Below are 21,712 nucleotides of genomic sequence, written 5' to 3'. Positions count from 1 at the left end.
CCCATTGCCATGAGTTGTTTTGTCACTTCACTGATTAGAATATTTATGTTATAGATCCCTCTCTTATTTTCTTTCATCTTTTCTTTCACTTTATTTCTCCATTAATATTTTCTTTAATTTTTGAGATTACAATATGTTTACAATATTTTATCCTTCTCTTTTTCTCCCTCTAAAACCTCCCCTCATTTTTCTCTGTCAAATTCATGACTTCAGTTTTTCATTGTTATTGCATGCATATATATATATATATATATATATACACACATGTATATACCTATATATTCCAAAATATAACCTGTTTAGTCTATACAATGTTACTTATGTGCATGTTTCCTTGGCTAACAGTTTGGTGTTAGATAACCAGTTCATGTGCTCTTTCTTTGGGAAGACAATTTCTCCAGATCCCAGCCTCCTTTGGTTGCCTGTCGGTTATTCTGTAGTGTTGACACCTCCTGAGCTTTGCACTGTCCGCTTTAGCATGTCTATCATTGTTGTCCTTGCCTAGCTCATGATTAGGCAGCCATGATGGTGAGATTTTATGGGTGTAGCTTCTGACATTACTGGAAAACACAGTTTCACAACAAACTCCCTGGTCTCCATTAATTCTTAGCCTCCCCCTCTAACTCAAACCACTTCTCTTTTGACCCCACCCCTAGTTTCCACCTTCTTTTTCCAATTATCCCCTCATTCTTCAAATAACCCCAGATTTCCTTGACACTTTCTCACCCCAGACACTGGTAACTGGGCACAGCACTCATTACCAATGAAGACTTTATCCTTTATTCATTCCAACAGTAGTTGTTAAAAATACTATAAACACATTCTAAGGCCATTATAAAAACTGAACTGGAGGTGTCTGCTCAGTGGGGAGGCAGCGCTACATGTCTCCTCATTAGGCAACCTTCCAGGGTCCCCAGAAAAAGCAGAGTGTAATGCCAGTAAGCTTTCACTAAAGCATTTGATTGTTGCAGGGGAAAGGTTTATTTGGGGAGCTTTACGTGTTCTGAGCATAGACAGTGCATTCATGTTTTCTTGCTTTGCCTCTAGGTTCTGTGGCTATCACAAGTCAAAGAACAGTTCTGATGAGAAGCGCCTTCACTTCGGGAATGGGCACTGTGAGTTTCTAAACGTTGTCTTAACATTGCAGTCTTAGCACTTGCTGGATTATGAGTGAGTAGCCTCTCATCAACAAAAGGGATTCTAAAGTGGTCTTCTGAGGGAACAATGAGCGAATTAAATTTACTTTCAAAAGTGGAGGAGATCCATGCAATATGCAATTTTTTCATGACTGTGTTTCGGCATATTTAAAGGAAAGTGTAACCTGTGTTTTTACATTCAGAGAATGTGATGCATCTTGAGAACTGTAGTCAGCCCTGAGGGGCTAAAATGCAAAGCATGTCCTCAACTTCCTCACTACTACTCTTCTGCTGAAATCTAAATAGGAGCATTTCCCCTCTCTTGACTGCCAAGAAAATATAAACAGCCTCTTCTCATGGGAAAGGCCTTACTCCATTCGGTCCACCAACCAGGAAAGAGCTTTTAGAATTAACACTTTAAGTTAAAGTGACATATCATTTAACTGGTAGAACAGACAATATTTCCCTTCCCACATCTATACCAATCAATATTACTTCTATTAATAGTTTTTAAAAGAAATACACTTTTCTATAACAAAACTTTTACAAAAAGATGTTCATTTTTATTCCCTCTGGTAAAATAAATCATTCCATGTGTCTGCTTTTCCAAACTCTAACTTCATTTAGGGTAGCAGGTAAAAACCAATGGCCTTCAGAGGATAGTAAGATCTCCTAGAAGTTAGCAAAAAGACAAGTCTGATGCTCCCTCACTCTGAAATATCATTCAAGGACTAATAATGTAATCCTGCAAACAATAATTACTTCAGCATTTGTTCTTGCCCTTTAAAATTGTCTTTAGATGGAGTGGATGCTTCCTATCAACTACTATCTCTGCAACTAAAAAAATTATCATTTAGGTTAAAACTCACATAAATACTTTCTTTCCTAGTTCACATGTAGAAAACAAACAATAGGTTGAGAAAAGGGAGAAAAAAAATACTTATGAAAATGTAAGCTGATGTACAGAAGCATTACAAGAGTTTGCAGAACTGGTTGCTTTGTCTTCCTCTGTGGCCTGTCAAGGCTGCATCCCCCAGGGGGAGGTGATCAGTGAGCCTGTCACTGAGTTCATGCCAGAGAAAGCCCCTGCTCCCCATGTTAGGGCACCCACTTGGAGACTGAGTCTATGGGCTACATCTGAGCAGGGCTTTAAGTCTTCCCCATGCATTGTCCTTGGTTGGGGTATCAGAGGGGTGTAGAGGGAGTAGAGGGAGAGAGGGTGAGATTGGGAGGAGATAATGGAGGAGGACACAGTGGGATACAATAGAATAAATTGTAATAAATGATAATAATAAAAAAAATTAAGGAAAAAACGAGTTTGCAGAATCAGCAGGTTTTATTCATTGCATTGTAGAGTTGTAATAGTATAATTTATTTAATGATAAAACACTGAAGTTTTACCTTAATTCAATGCCACAACTATGTAGGTTACTCCAACCTGAGTAAGTTAGTTTACCAAATAAACTCAGGAAATTATCAAATTATAGAAGAGTAGGCTTCTAGTTTTTTCGTAGTCTTACTGAATGAGGCAATTCTATTCTTGTACACTGACTCCATCTTAGAGGCAAATGTTTGATATTAACACTTTCTCCCCTGGACCATGCTGTCTTAGCTGTTTTATGGGAATCATAGGCCTTATGAATATGGACTTTGATAAATGTCTGTACCAATTCTATGCAGGTTCTAACATTTTGCTCTTGTTTTTTTAAACCAAGTTTTTTATTTTTTTTCATTCTACCCGGTCCTCACAATAAACACATTTTTTAAAAAGAAATGCATATTATCTTTTGTTTTAAAACTATAAGGCAAGTTGCACGTATGTCATAGACTTTCTGCCTCTCAATACGACAGCTGGTTTATTTCAGACCATTTATTTAGTATTACATTAAAAAGCTCTAGCTATGAACTATTCCCCCAAGCCTTGTTACAAGTCCTATAATGTTGCTTCAAAAGAAAAGAAATATGTTTTGGCTCTTAAGATCCTGTCTCCTTACCCTCTCTGCCTGTACTTTCTTTCTCTTTCTCTTTTTCTTTCTTTCTTTCTTTCTTTCTTTCTTTCTTTCTTTCTTTCTTCCTTCCTTCCTTCCTTCCTTCCTTCCTTCCTTCCTTTCTTTTTCTGTCCTTAGAGCAATTCATGCTGGTAAAATGGAAATGTAAATTATTGTGTTTGCACAGAATGAGCTGTAAAGTAGCACAGCTTAACACGTGTGCACGTGTTTATTATCTGATTTTCAGGGCAGAGCCCAGTTACTCTGTATGGTGCCCTTAATTATTGGTGTGAAGGGATTACTTGTCTTGCAGCCCAAACCTCCTGGTTCCCAGAACGTCAGGGGTGAACAGTTAAAAATCAACAGCCAAAGCCCTAGTGAACAGACCATTTTACACATGGGGATGTGTTTATGTTTATAATTTTTAACAAATGTCATGTGGATGGAAAATCAATTTACTTTATGCTAACTAATAGAAATGAATGTGATTCATTTTGAGGGGAGAATAATTCTTCAAGCTTCATGTTATTTAGCAATCCATATTTTTCTCTAAGTTGACATTAAAAACTCAATTGAGGACTTCTAAAAATGGCAGTATTTCTTTTTTTAAATTTCAAACATTTTATTTCACCAATTATTTTACATTTTTATAAATTCTAATGCCAAAAACTCTCCCTAAAATGAGCTTCATTCTTCAAACTTAGGAAAGCAAAATATGTGCACATATTCCACAAAAATCATTCAACTTCATATTATGTTCAAAATGTTCTTCTTCCTTAAAGAGGAATACTAGCTGCCTTTGCTATTCAAAAGTAGCGGCAGATCAAAATATACCAGAGAATGAGTAACTTGAAGTGAATATTTGCATGTAACCAAACTGACTAAAACTAAACAATTCTAGCACATATTTACTAACTAAAATGTTTTGGTAACTCAATGTTTCCCAAATCAAAATTTTTTTGACAGCATTCCTTAGGCACAGTGTCTTAATGTTCATTCTATTGATTGTTGCATTAGTTTGCTACTAAGAATAAGACGTCTTTGTGTTATAGGATGAATCCACCATCCATTTTTACAGAAAAAGAATAAAAGTTTCATGAAATAAATCAGTCTTAAGGGAAAAAAAAAAAACATACACAATGAAACACTGGACTCACTGGCTGACAGTCCACTGTGCTAAAGGCTTACCTTGAGAAACAACTCAAATGATTATTGGCCTATGCACTATTTAGTTATCCTTTTGGAAATGAGATTCTTAAATTATAAACTAATTTTTGGAAATTACTGTGTCTGTTTTTCTTTTCTTTTCCATAAAAGAAAGATGTTCTTCAACATTTTAATTGTAACTAAACAAACAAACAAAAATCTTTTAAGCATACATGGTTTATATTAAACCTATGTATCCATGTTACCAAAATTAAAATAATCTATCATGTCAACAAATGTAATGTGGGAATCAATTTTCAATCCTTGATGTTATTCATGTGTATTCATAAATTCACCTTAGGTTATTATTTGAAATATTTTCTTTTAAAGAAACGTTGAATATTCTAAAATATCTGTAATGTGATCTCATCTTTTTTCAAATGAAAGAAATTTCATGAAGCTAAATGTTATATAAGAGATTTATCTCTGGATTCCCTGATATTTTATTTATAGAAAGCCATGAAATTTTCAAATTAAAAAAAATGAGGTCTGCATTTCAATGTTCCCTTTCACCTCATTAGCAAAATATATATATATATATATATATATCTTATTGTGCTTCCTCTTTGTGTTAGATAGTGAACATTTTTTATTAATTACACTTTATTCATTTTGTATCCCCCCATAAGTCCCTCCCTTTTTTTAATTTTTTCACACTTAGTACAATTTCTCTATCAGATTTTTTAACATTACAGACTAGATTAGAGATTGCTACAAATTATTGCGAATCAGATTTTTTTCAGTTATTAATGTCAGAAAATTTGCCAAGTAAAATCATGCTTTTCTTCTTTTTTAATAGTAAAGCTTCCAGGTCTTAGGACATATGTTGACCCACATACATATGAGGACCCTACTCAAGCAGTACACGAGTTTGCAAAGGAGTTGGATGCCACCAACATATCTATCGACAAAGTTGTTGGAGCAGGTAAGTAACACGTTGATAGCTAACAGTAAGGAACATGAGCTTGCTCACTTTTTGAGACATAAATGTGTTACTATGGAGACAGGCATTTTCTGATTTCATGATCAAAGACAGGCAATAAATAAATACACCATTTAATGGAATCTAATGATTTCAAAGGTGCCAGACTTACAGACTCTCAGACCACGACTGCCTTTTATTTATTGAAAAAATAAAATAGCAGTAGCAGTGGCTAAAGGCTGATCATGTGACACAGAGCCATTGACTAATGGGGGCAGCAGAATAAAGCGAGTCTCACTATAAACAAGACTAGTAATCGTAAATCTTGATATTTTACAGAAATAGTGTTTTAAATCTAAGGAACCAACAACCGAAAAATAAAATGCTGACACATTTGATATAAAATTCATATGACCATTTTGAGTGTATGTTTTAAATCATACGAAATGCATTACTTTAATTCTCACCTCATAGGCTTTTACACAAATGCACTAAAGGTCTCTGGAAGTGTTCAGGTAACTCCATAAAGGGAAATGAACTCTTATTCTTGCTTTACATTCTATGACAGAATTTCTCTTTCTCCTATGATCCCCACACATATCTGTAGACATACATTCTAATTTGAGTTTAGGAAATCAGATGATTTCTCAAATATTGTTCCTTTTTTCCTCAAGCACCAAGGAACACTACAGTTATAACTGTTGCTAAGAAGCAAGGGTTTGTTCGCCCCTGTTCATGCTGAGGTTTGTTGGTATTTCATGAAACCTGTCTCACTGTCCCTACTTGAGAAATATGTGAGAAATCTTTACATCTTTTATTTTGGACTTTAAGTGGCTCTGTCAAGGAACTGCCTAAGTCATTGCTTTGGAAACAATGGATACTGGTTTGCCAAGTTAAGGTGATTTCAGGAGAGTTTAAAACTCCTAAAGAAAGGGCAATTTGTTGTGCTATAGCTAGAGATCAGTAGAAAATTTTACTGTTTTTGTAGGTCAAACCATTTATTTTACAAAAAAAAATTAAAAAATAAAAAAGTAATAAACAGATCTCACTTCACTAACCAAAACATCAAGAACCATGCTCAGAAACTCACAGCAATGTAAGACCTTAAACAGACAAACATTAGCATACAGTTTATCGAAAAACTCTTCAAAAAAATTCCTTATTGGTTACTACAAGACTGATGCTCAAGTGTGGTACAATACATATCTAATAATCTGTACAATAATGGGAGAAGAAATTCTGTGGGTGGTACTATTTCCTAGCAATCATAACTGCAATACAGTCAGAGAACTGTTTGTAAAGGTAGCTCAACATCTATTGGAAAAGTGATAGGTAAATTTTATCAGTCATCTGGTAGGGTCCTAATACATCAAGGAAATTTTATATCAACTACATTGGAAGCTTTAAAATTCAGCAATGCTTCATGTTCAACAATTTTTAGATCATTTGCACATTAAGGCATCTTTATGGAGAATATTAAGTCTAAGAAAATATTTCTACAGTAGGTTTTATATACAACTGGTTATGCTTCATTTGATATTGTTGTATCACTGTTCTCCTCCCAGAAGCCTGGAAAACTTTATAGCTAGTGTGTCAATAATACAACAAACCAATACTCCAATAAAATGAATTGTTAGCAGATGCTTACCCTCTCATTTTCAGTGAGCCTAAGTCTATAGCCAATTTGGCCCTTGTAGTAAAAACAGAATAGTTTCAAACATCTGAAATTAATCCAGTGTTCAACCTTAATATCTGTACTGGCCCGTTGATAACCCTGAAATAATGTTAGCTATTACAACACAGAATGTAAAGTCTGGTAGAGTCTTCACTCAATTTTCCACTTGAATTTTTATGATGTGGTGACTTAACCATGTAGAGCTTCTCTGAAGGTTCATGGATATCCTGGACTTTCTTAGGAAATTGTATATTGCCATCTTCCAAAATTTCTTTGAGTTTATAGAATATAACTTGGAAATCCAAATGTATATTTTAACTGAATTATGTAAAAGATACAGTTGCTCTGTTTTGATGATTTTATGCATGTATGCATGTATTTGTGCAGGTGTAATCACATATGCCTGTAGGCTGAGATTGACCCTAGATGCTTTCCTCTACTGATCTCTATTAGATTTTTGTTGTTGTTGAGATAGGATAGGCCTTTACTGAATGTAGAGCTCATAACTGTGGATAGACCCAATGACCATCATGCCCAGGGCATCTGCCTGTCTCTGCCCCCTCTCAGCATGCAGTTACAGACATGCAACACTATACCCAGCTTTTGCCTGGATGCTGGGTTTCCAAACTCAGGACCTCATGCTTCACCAGTTTCATTTAAGCTCCCAGATCTTTGTCATCTTCTCAGCCTCGTGAATTTTTAATATTTCATTATATTTTATTGCTCTGTTCATTTTCTAACAGGTGAATTTGGGGAAGTGTGCAGTGGCCGTTTAAAACTTCCTTCCAAAAAAGAGATTTCAGTGGCCATCAAGACCCTGAAAGTAGGCTACACAGAGAAGCAGAGGAGAGACTTCCTGGGAGAAGCGAGCATCATGGGACAGTTTGACCACCCCAACATCATCCGACTGGAGGGAGTTGTTACTAAAAGTAAGATCGCAAGACCTGCTTTTGTTTATTCTGTGCAGATACTGCATCAACTCAAAATCATTGAAGGATTTTGATATCACAAGTAGCATGGTTCTAAGTAAATTCTGTTGATGATGAACATACTATTTTTTTCTGGCAATATATAAATGCAAGTGTTGTTCTCTATTACAGAAACTTTTGTTCTGTCTTTAGTCAGTTGATTAAAGATTACCTTGAAGGGAATTGATGAGGACAATCTTGTTTGCAGAGTAGCAGGATAAACAATGGCTGGAATTTGACAGGAACTCCCACCTCACTGCCTTTTCTTGCATTATTCACCAGCTTCATTTGAGCTCTCAGATCTTTGCCCCCTTACCCTCTTCCTGCCTTTAGGAAAATTATAGGAATCTTTGGGGTGTTCTAAGACATAAGATTGGACCTCACAGAAGACTTATGGATTCCCTTTGCTTCTCAGTGGATTTCAGGTAGTTCTTATGTAGGCTCCCAGGTGCATTCCTGGCTGTGCTGGGGAACCTCTGGCTCAGAGCCATCACAGAGGCCTGGATTTATATCCATGATCGTTTCTTCAGCCAGGCTAAAGAGTTCCTATGAGGCAGATCTGTTATTCTTGGCTCCAGTCCCAATGAAAAGCTCTTGAGAATGTGCTGGGATTTTTTTTTTTTCTCAAGATTTTGGAGCACAGGGTGAATAAGTGAAATTGGCAACAGACTCCATACAGTGAATGGCAACATATGGCAGAAAATTTGGCATCTTTCAGGGGATAATTCATTGGCACCACATTTCCATAATCTATGGTTACCAACAGGCATTACTCATTATATTTTGCACAATGTTATTTTTCCGTAGCATTACATGCAGCCCATTCTAAGTGGCAATGATACCTTCTCCCACTTCAGTATATCTAACAAGGCATTTCCCTCTACACAAGAGCATTGCATATCAAAGACTATTTTGAGTTTCCTTTGAGTTTTCATATGAAATAGATCTAACAACTTAACAACATGTAATAATTTAAACACACACAACATAACTGTGTGAAATCTCATATTTATTTTTTGCCTCTGTACTGTTAACTATCAGGCTATAATAGCAATAATACTGACATATTTGACAGTGAAAAATATTTTTTCTTTTTACAATTAATTAAAACATTGATAATATAAGTAAGAATTATGAAAATAAGTGATTCTATTGCTCCTTTGGGCGAAAAACATAGTGTCAGAGATATACAGGATCACATTACATTGGATTTTCAGTGTCATTTAGATAGTTAATGTCCATCATGACATGTTGATCAATCGGTTGCTCTGTAGCTCTGGAACCCAACTGGGAAAGTCAATCCATTTGTAGTAATGCAGCTGTTCTTCTTATTCTGTTTCTAAGGTTACAATGTCTCGTTTTACTTCAGGAAAGGCTTGCTGATTTTGACTTTGTTCTGTGGTATACTCATATTGCCACTACCTCCTGGTGCATTAGAATTGCTCATTTCTCTTTTACATTCTCATGAATGGCCATACAGCATAAGGTTCTTGTCTTGAAATTACTACGGATATTGAGAACAACTTTCTGTTTTTCATTTTAACTCTATCCCCAAATATGGACCAAAAAAAAAAGTTTTCATGTTTTAATTTTCTTCTTTTAGCATGGGTTTATTATGTGTGTTTGTATGTCTTGTATGTGTATGTCTGTATTAGGACATATGTGTATCATAGCACATGTGTGGAGGTCAAAGACAAGCAAAGATGCCACTTCCCATCTTCCACCATGTGGCTCCTAACTCAGATCGTCCAATTTGGCAACAAATGCATTTACCTGATGAGACAGCTCACCAACCCAAGTTTCCATGTTATATTCTCATATTGCACTATCTTACTTTTTGATTTTTGAAAACCTTCTCTAACATTTTGAACATAGAAAATCATCCTTTCAAGTTTCTAAAACTTTTTGCCTTAATACGTTAATGATAAACACTAAAAAAAGGCGCTGGGTAGATTATCTAGTGGTTGGGAGCTCGGGCTGTGCAAGCATGAAGAACTGACTTCAAATAGTGGGGGTTCATGGCCACATGTTCCTCAGACTCTAGTACTAAAAGGGACAGAGACACGTGGATTACTGATTGCTAGGCATAAAATGGGGGCACCAGAGTTAATGAGGAGCCCTGTCTCAGGGGAGTGAAACAGAGAACAACAGACAGTTCCTTACATCCTCCATTGGCTTCAGCTCACTTGTGCACAGTTCCATTTACCACACTCAAAAACTAAACACATCGTCTTCATGCATCATCCCTTGAGTTTTTGATCTTAGCCATTCTGATGGGTGTGAGACGAAATCTCAGGGTTGTTTCGATTTGCACTTCCCGAATGACTAAGGATGTTAGTATTTCTTTAAGTGTTTCTCTGCCATTCAATATTCCTCTGTTGAGAATTCTCTGTTTAGCTCTGTACCCCATTTTTTCTTTTTTTTAACTTTTATTAATTACACTTTATTCATTTTGTATCCCCCCATAAGCCCCTCCCTCCTCCCCTCCCAGTCCCACCCCCCCTTTTCTGCATGCATGCCCCTCCCCAAGTCCACTGATAGGGGAGGTCCTCCTCTCCTTCTTTCTGATCTTTGGTTTGTTGGTGTTTAACTTCTTCAGTTCTTTAATATATTTTGGATGTGGATATTAGCCATGTAATATAGGATAAACATACTAATCTATAGTCCTAAGGAAGCTAAACAACAAGGAGGATGATAGGGAAGAAGCTGAATCCTCACTCAGAAGGGCAAACAGGATAGACATCAGAAGTAGGGGAAGAAGGAACAGTACAGGAGCCTTCCACAGAGGACTTCTGAAAGACTCTACTCACCAGGATATAGAAGAAGATACTTAGGCTCATAGCCAAACTTTGGGCAGAGTACCAGAATCTTTATGGAAGAAGAAGGAGATAGAAAGGCATGGAGGAGACAGGAACTGCACAAGGAGAAAAACAGAGTCAAAATACCTGGGCCCAGGTTGGCCTTGAAAGACCTATACTCCAACCAAGTACCATGCATGAAGAGGAGTGGATCTTGAGTCCTGTCCAAAGGAAGCCCACTTGGTGCTCAGTTTCCATGTGGATTCTCTAGTAAGGGGTTACAGGGGCTGTCTCTGACACGAACTCAGTGGCTGGCATTTTGATCACCTCCCTCTGGGGGGTGGCAGCCTTCCTAAGCCACCGAGGAAGATGTTGCAGCCAGTCCTGATGAGACCTGATAGGCTAGGGTCAGAGGGAAGGAAAGGAGGACCTCCCCTATCAGGGGGCTGGGGGAGGGGCATAGGGGGAGAAGAGGGAGAAGGGAGGGCAGGCAGGCCTGGGGTGAGATGAAGGAGGGGGCTGCGGAGGGGATACAAAGTGAAGAAATTGTAATGAATAAATATATAAATAAAATTTAATTAAAAAAAAAAACCTAAGCACATTAAAAAAAGAAACACATCAAGCAAGATAAAATTCCTGAGAGATGTCAGACATATAGGTAAATTTATCCTTGGATCAAAATAGATACTTATTTTCCCAGTGTGTCAAGAGTAAAAGTGAATGAAGAAATTCTTTCTCTCTGTATATATACGTATGCACATACACACACTCACACACATATGTATGTGAAATAATCAATAAAAAGAGCAAGGAATGATTAAAAGGAGAAAATGAAGTAATTATAATATATCAAAAAATTAATAGTAATATGAAAAGCACAGAACAATAACCAATAAAATAAAGAGACAAAAGAAGGGGCATAAAGTAAAGAAAGGGAGTTGAAAGAGGAGGGGGAGCAATATTTACTGGTAAGAGGCTTCAGTTTCATTGAGTTGAGGGTGTTTTTCACAGAAGCTCAATTACATAACTGATTGCTTCAATCAGAGAGTGATCGAGAAAATGATTACATTTTAGTCTGGATAGGATCATCACTAATTTTTCCAGCACGTACATGTAAGGGGGAGTGGGTAAAGGTCACCATCAAACAAAAGTCTGGGTTTGGACTGATGCTTAGTGATGGGCTCTATTATCCCTTCCACCAGGTGTGGTTTTCTGTGATTCCAGTGTTACGAGTTAGTAGGAGCAACCTGTCTGCTGAGCCATAAGACCCTATTTACTGTATTTAAAGCAACATAAGACAATAAAAATCATAGGAAATCCCTTTACATCTGACAATAAATAAGAATAGTTTGAATTACAGTAGCCCAAAATAACAAAAAATATTTAAAACAATCTCCAAGGCAAAAACGCAGGAAAATATATATATATTAAAACCAAATGGGTGGTAGAATTTGCATATAGGATATGTTGAACATCTAATTCAGATTTGATTCTGGAACATTTTAGTGTCAATTACAACTACGTCCATGGAGTAAAAGTTCTAAATGTGCTGTATTTCTCTGGTCAAATAAGAACATGAGCAGCTGCCAAGCCCAATTTATCAACAGCCATCACATGCACTGTAAGCGGAGCAGAATAGTGTGCTGTGAATTCGATTGTGAGCTCCTTGGTGGCGGGTTTAAAAGCACTAAGTCTGGCACCCCACAAAGGAGATAGAGATGCAAACTTTTTAGTATCAGTGTATCTCATTTAGAGCAAAATACAGCTAATCTGCCTCTAAAAGTTATTCTCCTGACCATTTTTTTTAATTTTGTCAGATATTTATTTAGATTCTTAAGTTTATTTCAAAGCAACTAAAAATTTGAAGGAAATTATAAGAACGGGTCTTTTACTAAAACTCATTAACATCTAAAGCAGTCTAGCGACCAAGTCCAGAGACGCATACGCACTCACGAGCAGAGTGAAATGGAACTTGATTTTCGTGAACAAAACGGTATTTACAAAGAAAAGTAAATTAGAATATATGAAAAAATTAATAGTAATGTGAAAAGCACAGAACAATAACCAATAAAATAAAGAGACAAAAGAAGGGGCATAAAGTAAAGAAAGGGAGTTGAAAGAGGAGGGGGAGCAATATTTACTGGTAAGAGGCTTCAGTTTCATTGAGTTGAGCTTCCAATTGTGTTTTGATTACGGACTCAGTGGATCTGAAATCGAATTCCAAGTCAGCCTTAGTTAGTGTAAGACCTGCACATCAAACTGCCATAGGTACCTCTTCATGTGAAACGGAAAATTAACAGTGGTCTTTAGACACTGGTATTTTCAGGCATTTAAATATCAGATAGGATTAGACAAGACTCAATTGTTCCACTTGTGCCTAAGCAACACTTTAATGAATCAACAAAAAAAAATTCTGGAAAATAATTCCTTGTTTTTAATTTATTTTTTCTTTTTCCTTAAAAGACATTCCGTTATTATTCTATTAATTGTGTGCTTGGAACCATTCAACCTATGTAAAGGCTTTTTTTTTTTTGAAAGCTTGTTATATAATCATTACTTTTCATTTATTTGAGTTGAGCCATAAACAACGTTAATGGCATGGAACTTGCTGAGCCTGATGGCCTTGAACAGGAGAAGGTGATAGACCCTCTGATCTTCAAAGTAGCAGAAAGCTGGGGCATGTTGTGCGCAGAGCTAGGTACTAACATGTGTTATCAATTTTACTTGAAGTTCAAAAGGATGGAACGTAGTTTCAGCAAATGTTTGATATTTCTGCCATCACACCATTAGTTAAATGATGCTCAGGCTCCAACTGTAATTACCACTGGCAACATTTTACCTAGTAGAATAGGAAAAAAGAAAGTTGTACTGGATATGAATAGTATATTTTCCCCTTGAATTATTTTCTAGAAATTGAAGGAAAAGTATATGAACAACACGTTTTACTGCATATTTCAGATGTAATCTCTCATGATGAGGAATGCTGTGGACAGTGTCTCTTTGAACGACCATTTTGCACAAAAGGCTTAGATAGTTTTACCCTTTCACATAAGATGAGAAAACATTGTTAGAAGAAGATGTCAAACTTAAGGGACAATACCAAACCTTGATTACTTCACCTGCTTCTCCAGAAAAGTCTCATCTGTGTTTTCTGTATAGTTCTTATGACTTTCTCAGTGGGCGATATATACATGGCATTTATTTCTCCAATTATAGAAATGGTTTGTCAGAACAACACATTTTTGCAATGCTGATGATGCACAGTATAATTACACATTCACAATTGAAAATTGACAACTAAGTCAGAACACATATATCAGAATGCCTTGTAAAATAACCCAGAAGGACTCTATCAGTGTATTTAAAGAAAAATAAGAGGATTTGAGTTATTTCATTTTTATTGTTTACTGATGTCTCTTGCATAGTTATAGAGATTACAATGGAATTGGTGTTGAGCAATTTTCTCATTTTTATTATGGTATGGTTTCCTGGCATTTTGAAAGATTAAATTCAAGTAATGTAGATGGTGACCCAGAACTGGTCTATTTTTAAAGACTGGGACTGTGGTAAGGTCAGCCACGAATGGGTCAACAGTGTCACACCCTTCCACAGGGATCTTTGTGGAAGAAGTAGCAGAGACACTGTAAAGGCCAGAAGGGTTGATGGAAGGAAGTCATGGTTTTTAGGATTCTACAGGACAACTGCACATATGAAATCACAGCAGTTATGACAATATGTGCATGACCCGCACAAGGTCAAGCCAGACAAAATTCCAGCATGGAGATGGGAGAAGCATGAAGTCTAACCTACAGTTAAGGAGTAACTGGGAAGCGATAGCTGCCGGGAGAGCGGAAATAATTCTTGTTGGAGGCATAAACCCTCGTAGGTCAATCATGTTCTAGTGGAAGTCCACACGTCCAACAGCGCATGAGAAATAAAAAAAAAAAAAATACACTTGATGAGTTTGAAAAAAAGAATAAAAGGAAGACAACATTACAGTGGTCTGGGGAGGGGAGAAGTTTAATGTGACAAAAATAGGTTGTATGAAATTCTTAAAGAATTAATAACATGAGAATATTTTCAATTTATAAAAATTTGCTAAAGAATGACTCCTTGACACCTGAGATCTGCATTTCAGAGTATTAATTGACATCCTTCCTTGCTTTCTTCCTTTTTTTTTCTCTCTCTGTCTTTCTTTTCCAGTGTAAGGCTAGATATGGCAGCACACACAGCTGTGAACCCGGTGTTTGGAGTAAAGGGAAGTGAAACAGGTGGATCTGCAGAGCTTCCTGATAGTTCATTCTAGCAGAATCAATGAGTTTTGGGGTCAGTGAAGAGATTCTCTGTCAAAAATCCTAGGCAGAGAGCTGAACTGATGTCTGGCCTCAGAGCATTTTCACATATATGCACTCATATGAAAATTTACACATTTACTACACATACTAATTTTTAAGGAAAGCAATATACTTTAATGTCAGCATAATTTAAAGAATTAATGTCATTATGGCAGTGGTGGTTGATATGGAATACTTGGAGCTAGAGTATCAGACCCCACATATAAAAATCAGAGACAATCCTTGGCCACACCCCAGTCGCAAACATGAACTCTGCAATTGTCATTGGCTTGCTGCTTGGCAATGGAGTCATAACAATGAAAAAAGACCTGGCCTCTGCTTTCATTAGCACACATATTAGTGTATATAACTGTGGGTATTTCAGCCAAAGGATGCTTCTGTTAAAATAGGATCAGGAAATATCACCTTGTATCTTTATAATGGTCTAATGAGAAAATGAAAGCCTTTAATTTGTTATAATATTTATATCATTTGCTTATATACAAAGCAAAATCTATAATATTTTCATCATGCAAAACTCCCATCTCAGAAATACCTTGAAGTAAATTTCTTGGAATTTGTTTCCATTTCCATCTCTTCTTTGGTTTTTTTCTTTTTTTCTTCTGTGATTACTTACAACGATTGAAGGAGTAGTATCTGCTAATGGCAGTGGTTTTTATTTTAGATCACACCCATTTAAAAAAGTGTTCTGAAGGAGCCTCGCATTACATAGCAATAACTAAGCACACAAGAAGCTAATACAAGAAGAGTGCCAAGAGTTTAAGGCCAGCCTGGGCAATACATGAAGTGCCAGTCTAGCCAAGGGTACATAAGATTCTGTCTCAAAACAAACATATGGACAGTGTATGAAACAATAAAATAGCACTTTACTGTGTTAGACACAATTGGTTTCTGGGCAACTAGTATTTCCTTTAATATTTTAATGCTGATAAATATTTTTAAACTTGAATGTAACAAAGATTAGATATTTGTAAAGTCAACATGACTTACTGTCTATATTACACCATCCAACTCTTGAACTTCTGGTTAGGATAGCAATATCCAGGGCTTACTCTGGAATTCTTAGATGTCATTGAATAGTGATTACACGGTTTCTAATATCTCTGGGCTACTGTGGATAACAGGGAAATGAACTGGTTTGGTTCTTTACTATATAACAATTAGAAACTACTTTTTTTTTCATACTTCTTAGTAAATTGGGAAGCAGAAGTGAAACTTCACTGTGAAATTTGCCTTGATAATTTTTGGTGGGTGTTCTTCAGCCAGTCCTAGCCTAGAATTTCCACTGGGCTTACTAAATATCCCCAGCTATATCTTGTGGTCTCTTGTAACGATAAATGATACAGGTGATATTTTGAAGAAGCAGATTGTGCAATGTGCTAACCACAGCACACAGGATGGATTGTGCAAACTTTAGTACCAGCACACTGCATAATGCACAGATGAGATGGTGTTTTGTAGATCATTTCCCACTACATTTAATGCATGCCACAGCAAATTCTCACCATTACTCCAGAGTCTGTTTTTAACCATATTTATTGAGATCACAAAGGAAACTCTAAGTGAAGATATTGCTTTCCAAGATTTTTTTTCTGATTGCTCTTTGTCTGAACACTTAGGTTTCTGGATCTTTGAACTTAATGCAAAGCACATTTCCAGACTTGCCTATCTTTACTGAAGTGTTTACAAATACCTAAATTAGAAGAGTTAAAGGCAGCCTGATCTGATTTCTGAATGGTCATGGGGCTATGGCTTAATTGACTGGTTTGACTTTTTAGCTACTTTTATTTCCCTTGCCAAACATTTTAAAAGACATTCTAATGGGAAATGAAATGGCCAGAAGGCTGAGGGCCTGAGGAAACCAGTGATAAGCAGAGAGCTGCGTGGTGCACACATGCAGCAACTGGCCGAATGAAGCAACGTGTTTCAACTACCTTTGCAGCATGCGTTTGTCTGGTAACATTTTATTCTCCTCAGAATTGCACTAGGAAGTAGTGCAGACCTTGATAAGTCTGCACAGATAATAATGATACATAGAGACAGAATAAGCAAGCTCTTTTGTTTCCATTCACTCATTCCTTAAATCATTCATGTATTTTTTCCTACAGAATAGGGCTGGAGGTAAAGTATCATAGAAAGCAACAAAGTTTCTATGGAACAAGTAAATATTACATTGCTTCTTGAAAACTGTCAAGTTAAAGTTTAGCTAGCATTTGGAAAAAGGAAGGTATACTGCTAAATCAAAAAGATGCGTTGATGTGGCACCTAAAGAATGTAAATGAATCAAAGCCTTAATGAAAATAGGGCAATGGATGAGTTAATAATAATAGCTATGAGAATTATCTAAGAATTTTTACATAATTTAAATATGTGGATATTTGATTGAGTAAACTTATGAAGATTCAGTAAAATTATAAGCGAAAGAAGAATAATCTGCACGGTACTAATTCATGACATGTGTCAATTTTCACCTGTAAAAGCAAAGTGTAAAGCGATTAAGTAAAGAAAATGATCACTTGTAATATCAAAAAGGCAAACTCACTGAGAGTATAGCTCATTTGGTCGGTGATTCCAAGCATGCTGGAGGCCCAGGGTCTGATCCATTGCACACACGACAGGGTGTGGTGAGGTGCACATGAGGACCACTCTGCAGAAAGGAGGGGAGGATCAGAGGTTCGTGGCCAGGCTATGCTGCATAGTGAGCTCAAGACGCACCAAGACTGCAGGAGAGCCTGTGTAAAAATAAAAATAAATAGCTAAAACCATAAAGAAGGTTGTTGTAATAAAAATAAAATAGACCTCACGGTTTTAAAATAATCAAAATCAATATATATGAAGTAAAGCAGACCAGGAAGAAAAGAGAAATAAAAATAAATAAAATAAAACAGAATAAACTAAGCCGCATTCATCTAAGATGTTCAGATAAAAACTTGTTACTGTGTTGTGCACTTAGATGAACATGATTATTTGACTAAAGCCTGTCCTGTATGAAGAATTCTTAAGAACTCTCAGTTTTGACCTAACCAGGATTCTCTAGACTTAGCAGAGGAACATGTTATGGCAGATGAAATATTTTATTATATGAAAATGTAACTATAGCCAAATTAACATTGAAAAGTGGGGAGGAGGAAGGGTGTGAAACTAAGGAGATTCCTGTGAGCCTAATCTACAGCCTACAGCTCCATAAATACTAGAGACAAGATACCTGAATCCTAAGTCCCTGACTGTTCTCAGCGTGATTAGTATTGTCAATCTGCCAGAGTCTAGAATAACACACCAGTGACGGCGTTCTCAAGGAAGAATTGTCTAGCTGGCCTGAACTGAGATCCTGTCTGTGGAAGGCTGTCTTGATTATGCTTCTAGATGTACTCACACCCAGCCTAAAGTGGGTGGCATTATTCTCTGGGTTCTGGACCCGCACCTTATGAAAAGGAAGACAGTGAGCTGAGTACTGGCATGCCTGCTTTCACTCTCCCTCAATTCTTAACTATGAAAATATACTGCTTCAATTCCTGATATCTTTACTTCCCTAAAATAATAGAGTGAAATTGTGAGCTAAAATAAACCCTTTCTACCGTGATTTGTTTGTGGCAAGGTATTCTTATCACAGTAACAGAAGTGAAACTAAAACAACGAGGCTGAAGACAAAATATCTGATTCTTAAAATCAACTCAGAGGGTATTTAAGCTGTGGGCTGGCTTTCCCCAGGGTCCGAGGATTGTTCAAGGTTCCTGAATAAACTGCATTGAAAAAAAAAATCAACTCAGAGTCACTGATTCTTAAAAATACCTAAAAGGCAAACAAATAAGAAATATACTTGGATATTATTTGGCAGTGGAACACTACGATAAATAATTTAGATGAAATAGGTTATGGGCCTTTGTTCTTTTTTTAAATCTCTTAAAATTTTATTTATCTATTTATGTATTTATGTATTCATTTATTTATTTATTTATTTATTTATTTATTATGGTTTATTCATTTTGTCTTGTTTTTTTATAATTTTTAATATTAATCATGGTTATTTACTTTGTATCCCAGCCATAGCTCCCTCCATTGTTCCCTCCCAATCCCACCTTCCCTCACTCATCTCCTCCCTGCCCCTTTCCAAGTCCACTGATAGGGGAGGTCCTCTTCCCCTTCCATCTGACCCTAGCTTATCAGGTCTCTTCAGGACTGGCTGCAATGTCCTCCTCTGTGGCCTAGCAAGGCTGCTCCTCCCTCAGGGGGGTAGGGAGGAGGTCAAAGAGCCAGCCATTGAGTTCATGTCAGAAATAGTCCCTGTTCCCCTTACTACGGTACCCACATGGATACTGAACTACTATGGGCTAACTCTGAGCAGGGGTTCTAGGTTATATCCAGACATGGTCTTTTGTTGGAGAATCAGTTTCATAAAAGACCCCTTGCCCAGATATATTTGGTCCTTGTGGAACTCCTGTCCTCTCCAGGTCATACTAACGCCCCCTTCTTTCATATGATTCCCTGCACTCTGCCAAAGGTTTGGTTATGAGTCTCAGTATCTGCTTTGATACATTGCTAGGTAGAGTCTTTCAGGGGCCCTCAGTGGTAGGTTCCTGTCCTGTTACTTGTTTTTTCCTACATCCAGTGTCCATCCAATTTGTCTTTGCTCAACCATGTGTGTAGCAGTTTTATTTGTAATAGCCAGAATCTGGAAACAACCCAGATGTCCATCAACGAAGGAATGGATACAGAAATTGTGGTACTTTTACACAATGGAATATTATTCAGCAATTAAAAACTAGGAAATTATGAAATTTGCAGGCAAATGGTGGGATCTAGAAAAGATCATCCTGAGTGAGGTATCCCAGGAGCAGAAAGACACACACCGTATATACTCACTTATAAGTGGTACTAGACCTGTAGGATAAGATAAACATATGAAAATCTGTACACCTATAGAAGATAAACAAGAAAGAGGACCCAGGGTAAGATGATTGATCCTCACTTAGGAAGACAAATGGGCCTTTGTTCTGAAACCTAGCATACTGCATTTGTTTTTGCATTTCATTTTGAAACATGATAGCTTTTATTGAAACTTTTTAATGTTTAGAGAACACAATTTTCTGTGTTTATTAGACACATCAAAGTATATTATAGAGGTATGTTCTTTGGTTGCTACCAGTTAAGAGTGCTGATGAGTATCTGTTTATCATATATTTCACATGTAGGTAAGCCAGTGATGATTGTGACAGAATACATGGAAAATGGCTCCTTGGACAGTTTCTTACGTGTGAGTAATATATTGTATGTACAGTATTTATGTGTCCACATGATAGTGTGTATATAAATATACATATTGACAAGTGAGTCATAGAAAATATTATATATCTTCTAATTTTGTGCTAAGTATTTCTAAGTACTTGTCAAAATTTCAAGTAAAAGAGAAATAGGCTAGGATTACTTAGCATAGGGAAAATAGTAAAATTTCATCTTTATCTTATACTTCCAAATGTGAAAGGTTTGTATTTTAGAACATTAAAAACATTTATGTGATTGGATGTACTGAGATGAGTTTGGTGGGGTTCTCCCTTTTTCTGAGGTGCAGGGGAGGAGAGAATAGGAAAATGAGGGAGGGACTTTTTCTCTCATCATATTTTCTTTGATTATCTGTAGGTCAGCCCAAACCATAAAAATTAGGACAACAAATGTTACTCACTATTGTTTACAGTGCTTATTAAATTTTTTACCAAGAGAAAAGAATACAATTTCAATCAAATAGCTATCAACTTGAAATAATCACACTATCTGTTTAATATTTTTGTCTTGATATTAGCTTTTGAAAGAAGTTTAAATATCATACAAAGATCAAGACAATCCTAGTTTTGAACTGAATTCTGAGTATATGATAGGTAGTGGGTAATGCAAGCACTATCGATGATATGTTAGCCTTGTATTCATTTGTCTACAGATAATGGTGGTCGGAGACGCTTTTAGTTAAAATATGTAAAGTCAGTAATAAAAATGTTGGCATATGAGATTGTAAAGTAAAAGGAGCATGTTTTAGACTTTCTCTCAAATGCATTTCAGAAACACGACGCCCAATTCACAGTCATCCAGCTGGTGGGGATGCTCCGTGGGATAGCGTCAGGGATGAAGTACCTTTCAGATATGGGCTATGTGCACCGAGACCTTGCTGCTCGGAACATCTTGATCAACAGCAACTTGGTGTGTAAGGTGTCTGACTTTGGACTCTCACGGGTGCTCGAAGATGACCCAGAAGCTGCCTACACAACCAGGGTGAGTAATGAGGATTCCTGCCACCTTTGTTTTCTATACTGTGTGGGTGTATGAACAAGCGGAAATGATAACCTCAAATCATGTGTCAGTTATCTTTTCCATAAGTGTACACATTTCTCAATAATTAAAATAACATTTCCTTTGTGAAAAATGGATAGCTTGTATTTATTTAAAGCCAAATAACAATTATAATTCTGAAGTAACGTACCTGGCCTAATAAACCCTACTCAACATGGCAAGGTTTCTACATGCTAAAATTATTGACATATTACTCACTATTTTTGAATGAGCTGTCCTTAACAGGCAGGTTTAATATATTCTCTGGGTTCTTATGATACTGCATTGTTTTTCAACCTTTTGAAATTAGTATCCTCAATAAGAATTTAGAACTTTAAAAAAGGCCATT

The 21,712-nt window shown here is 36.5% G+C and overlaps 1 protein-coding gene across 2 annotated transcripts in view; it reads left to right on the top strand.

The window, feature by feature from the left end:
• Epha3 (EPH receptor A3) overlaps positions 1 to 21,712 on the top strand; it is a 361,948-nt gene that overhangs the window by 302,329 nt on the left and 37,907 nt on the right. For both annotated transcript variants that reach the window (XM_060370614.1, XM_060370613.1), the window contains exons 9-13: positions 1,048 to 1,115; positions 5,130 to 5,255; positions 7,671 to 7,856; positions 20,238 to 20,299; positions 21,097 to 21,306. In XM_060370614.1, coding sequence (XP_060226597.1) covers positions 1,048 to 1,115; positions 5,130 to 5,255; positions 7,671 to 7,856; positions 20,238 to 20,299; positions 21,097 to 21,306 — 652 coding nt within the window. The remainder of the gene's footprint in view (positions 1 to 1,047; positions 1,116 to 5,129; positions 5,256 to 7,670; positions 7,857 to 20,237; positions 20,300 to 21,096; positions 21,307 to 21,712) is intronic.

This window comes from Meriones unguiculatus, chromosome 17 (genome assembly GCF_030254825.1).
Source record: "Meriones unguiculatus strain TT.TT164.6M chromosome 17, Bangor_MerUng_6.1, whole genome shotgun sequence".
In the NCBI taxonomy this organism is placed as follows: Eukaryota; Metazoa; Chordata; class Mammalia; order Rodentia; family Muridae; genus Meriones; species Meriones unguiculatus.
Note: the sequence above shows the minus strand (reverse complement) of the source record. Positions and strands in the feature narration are given on the sequence as shown.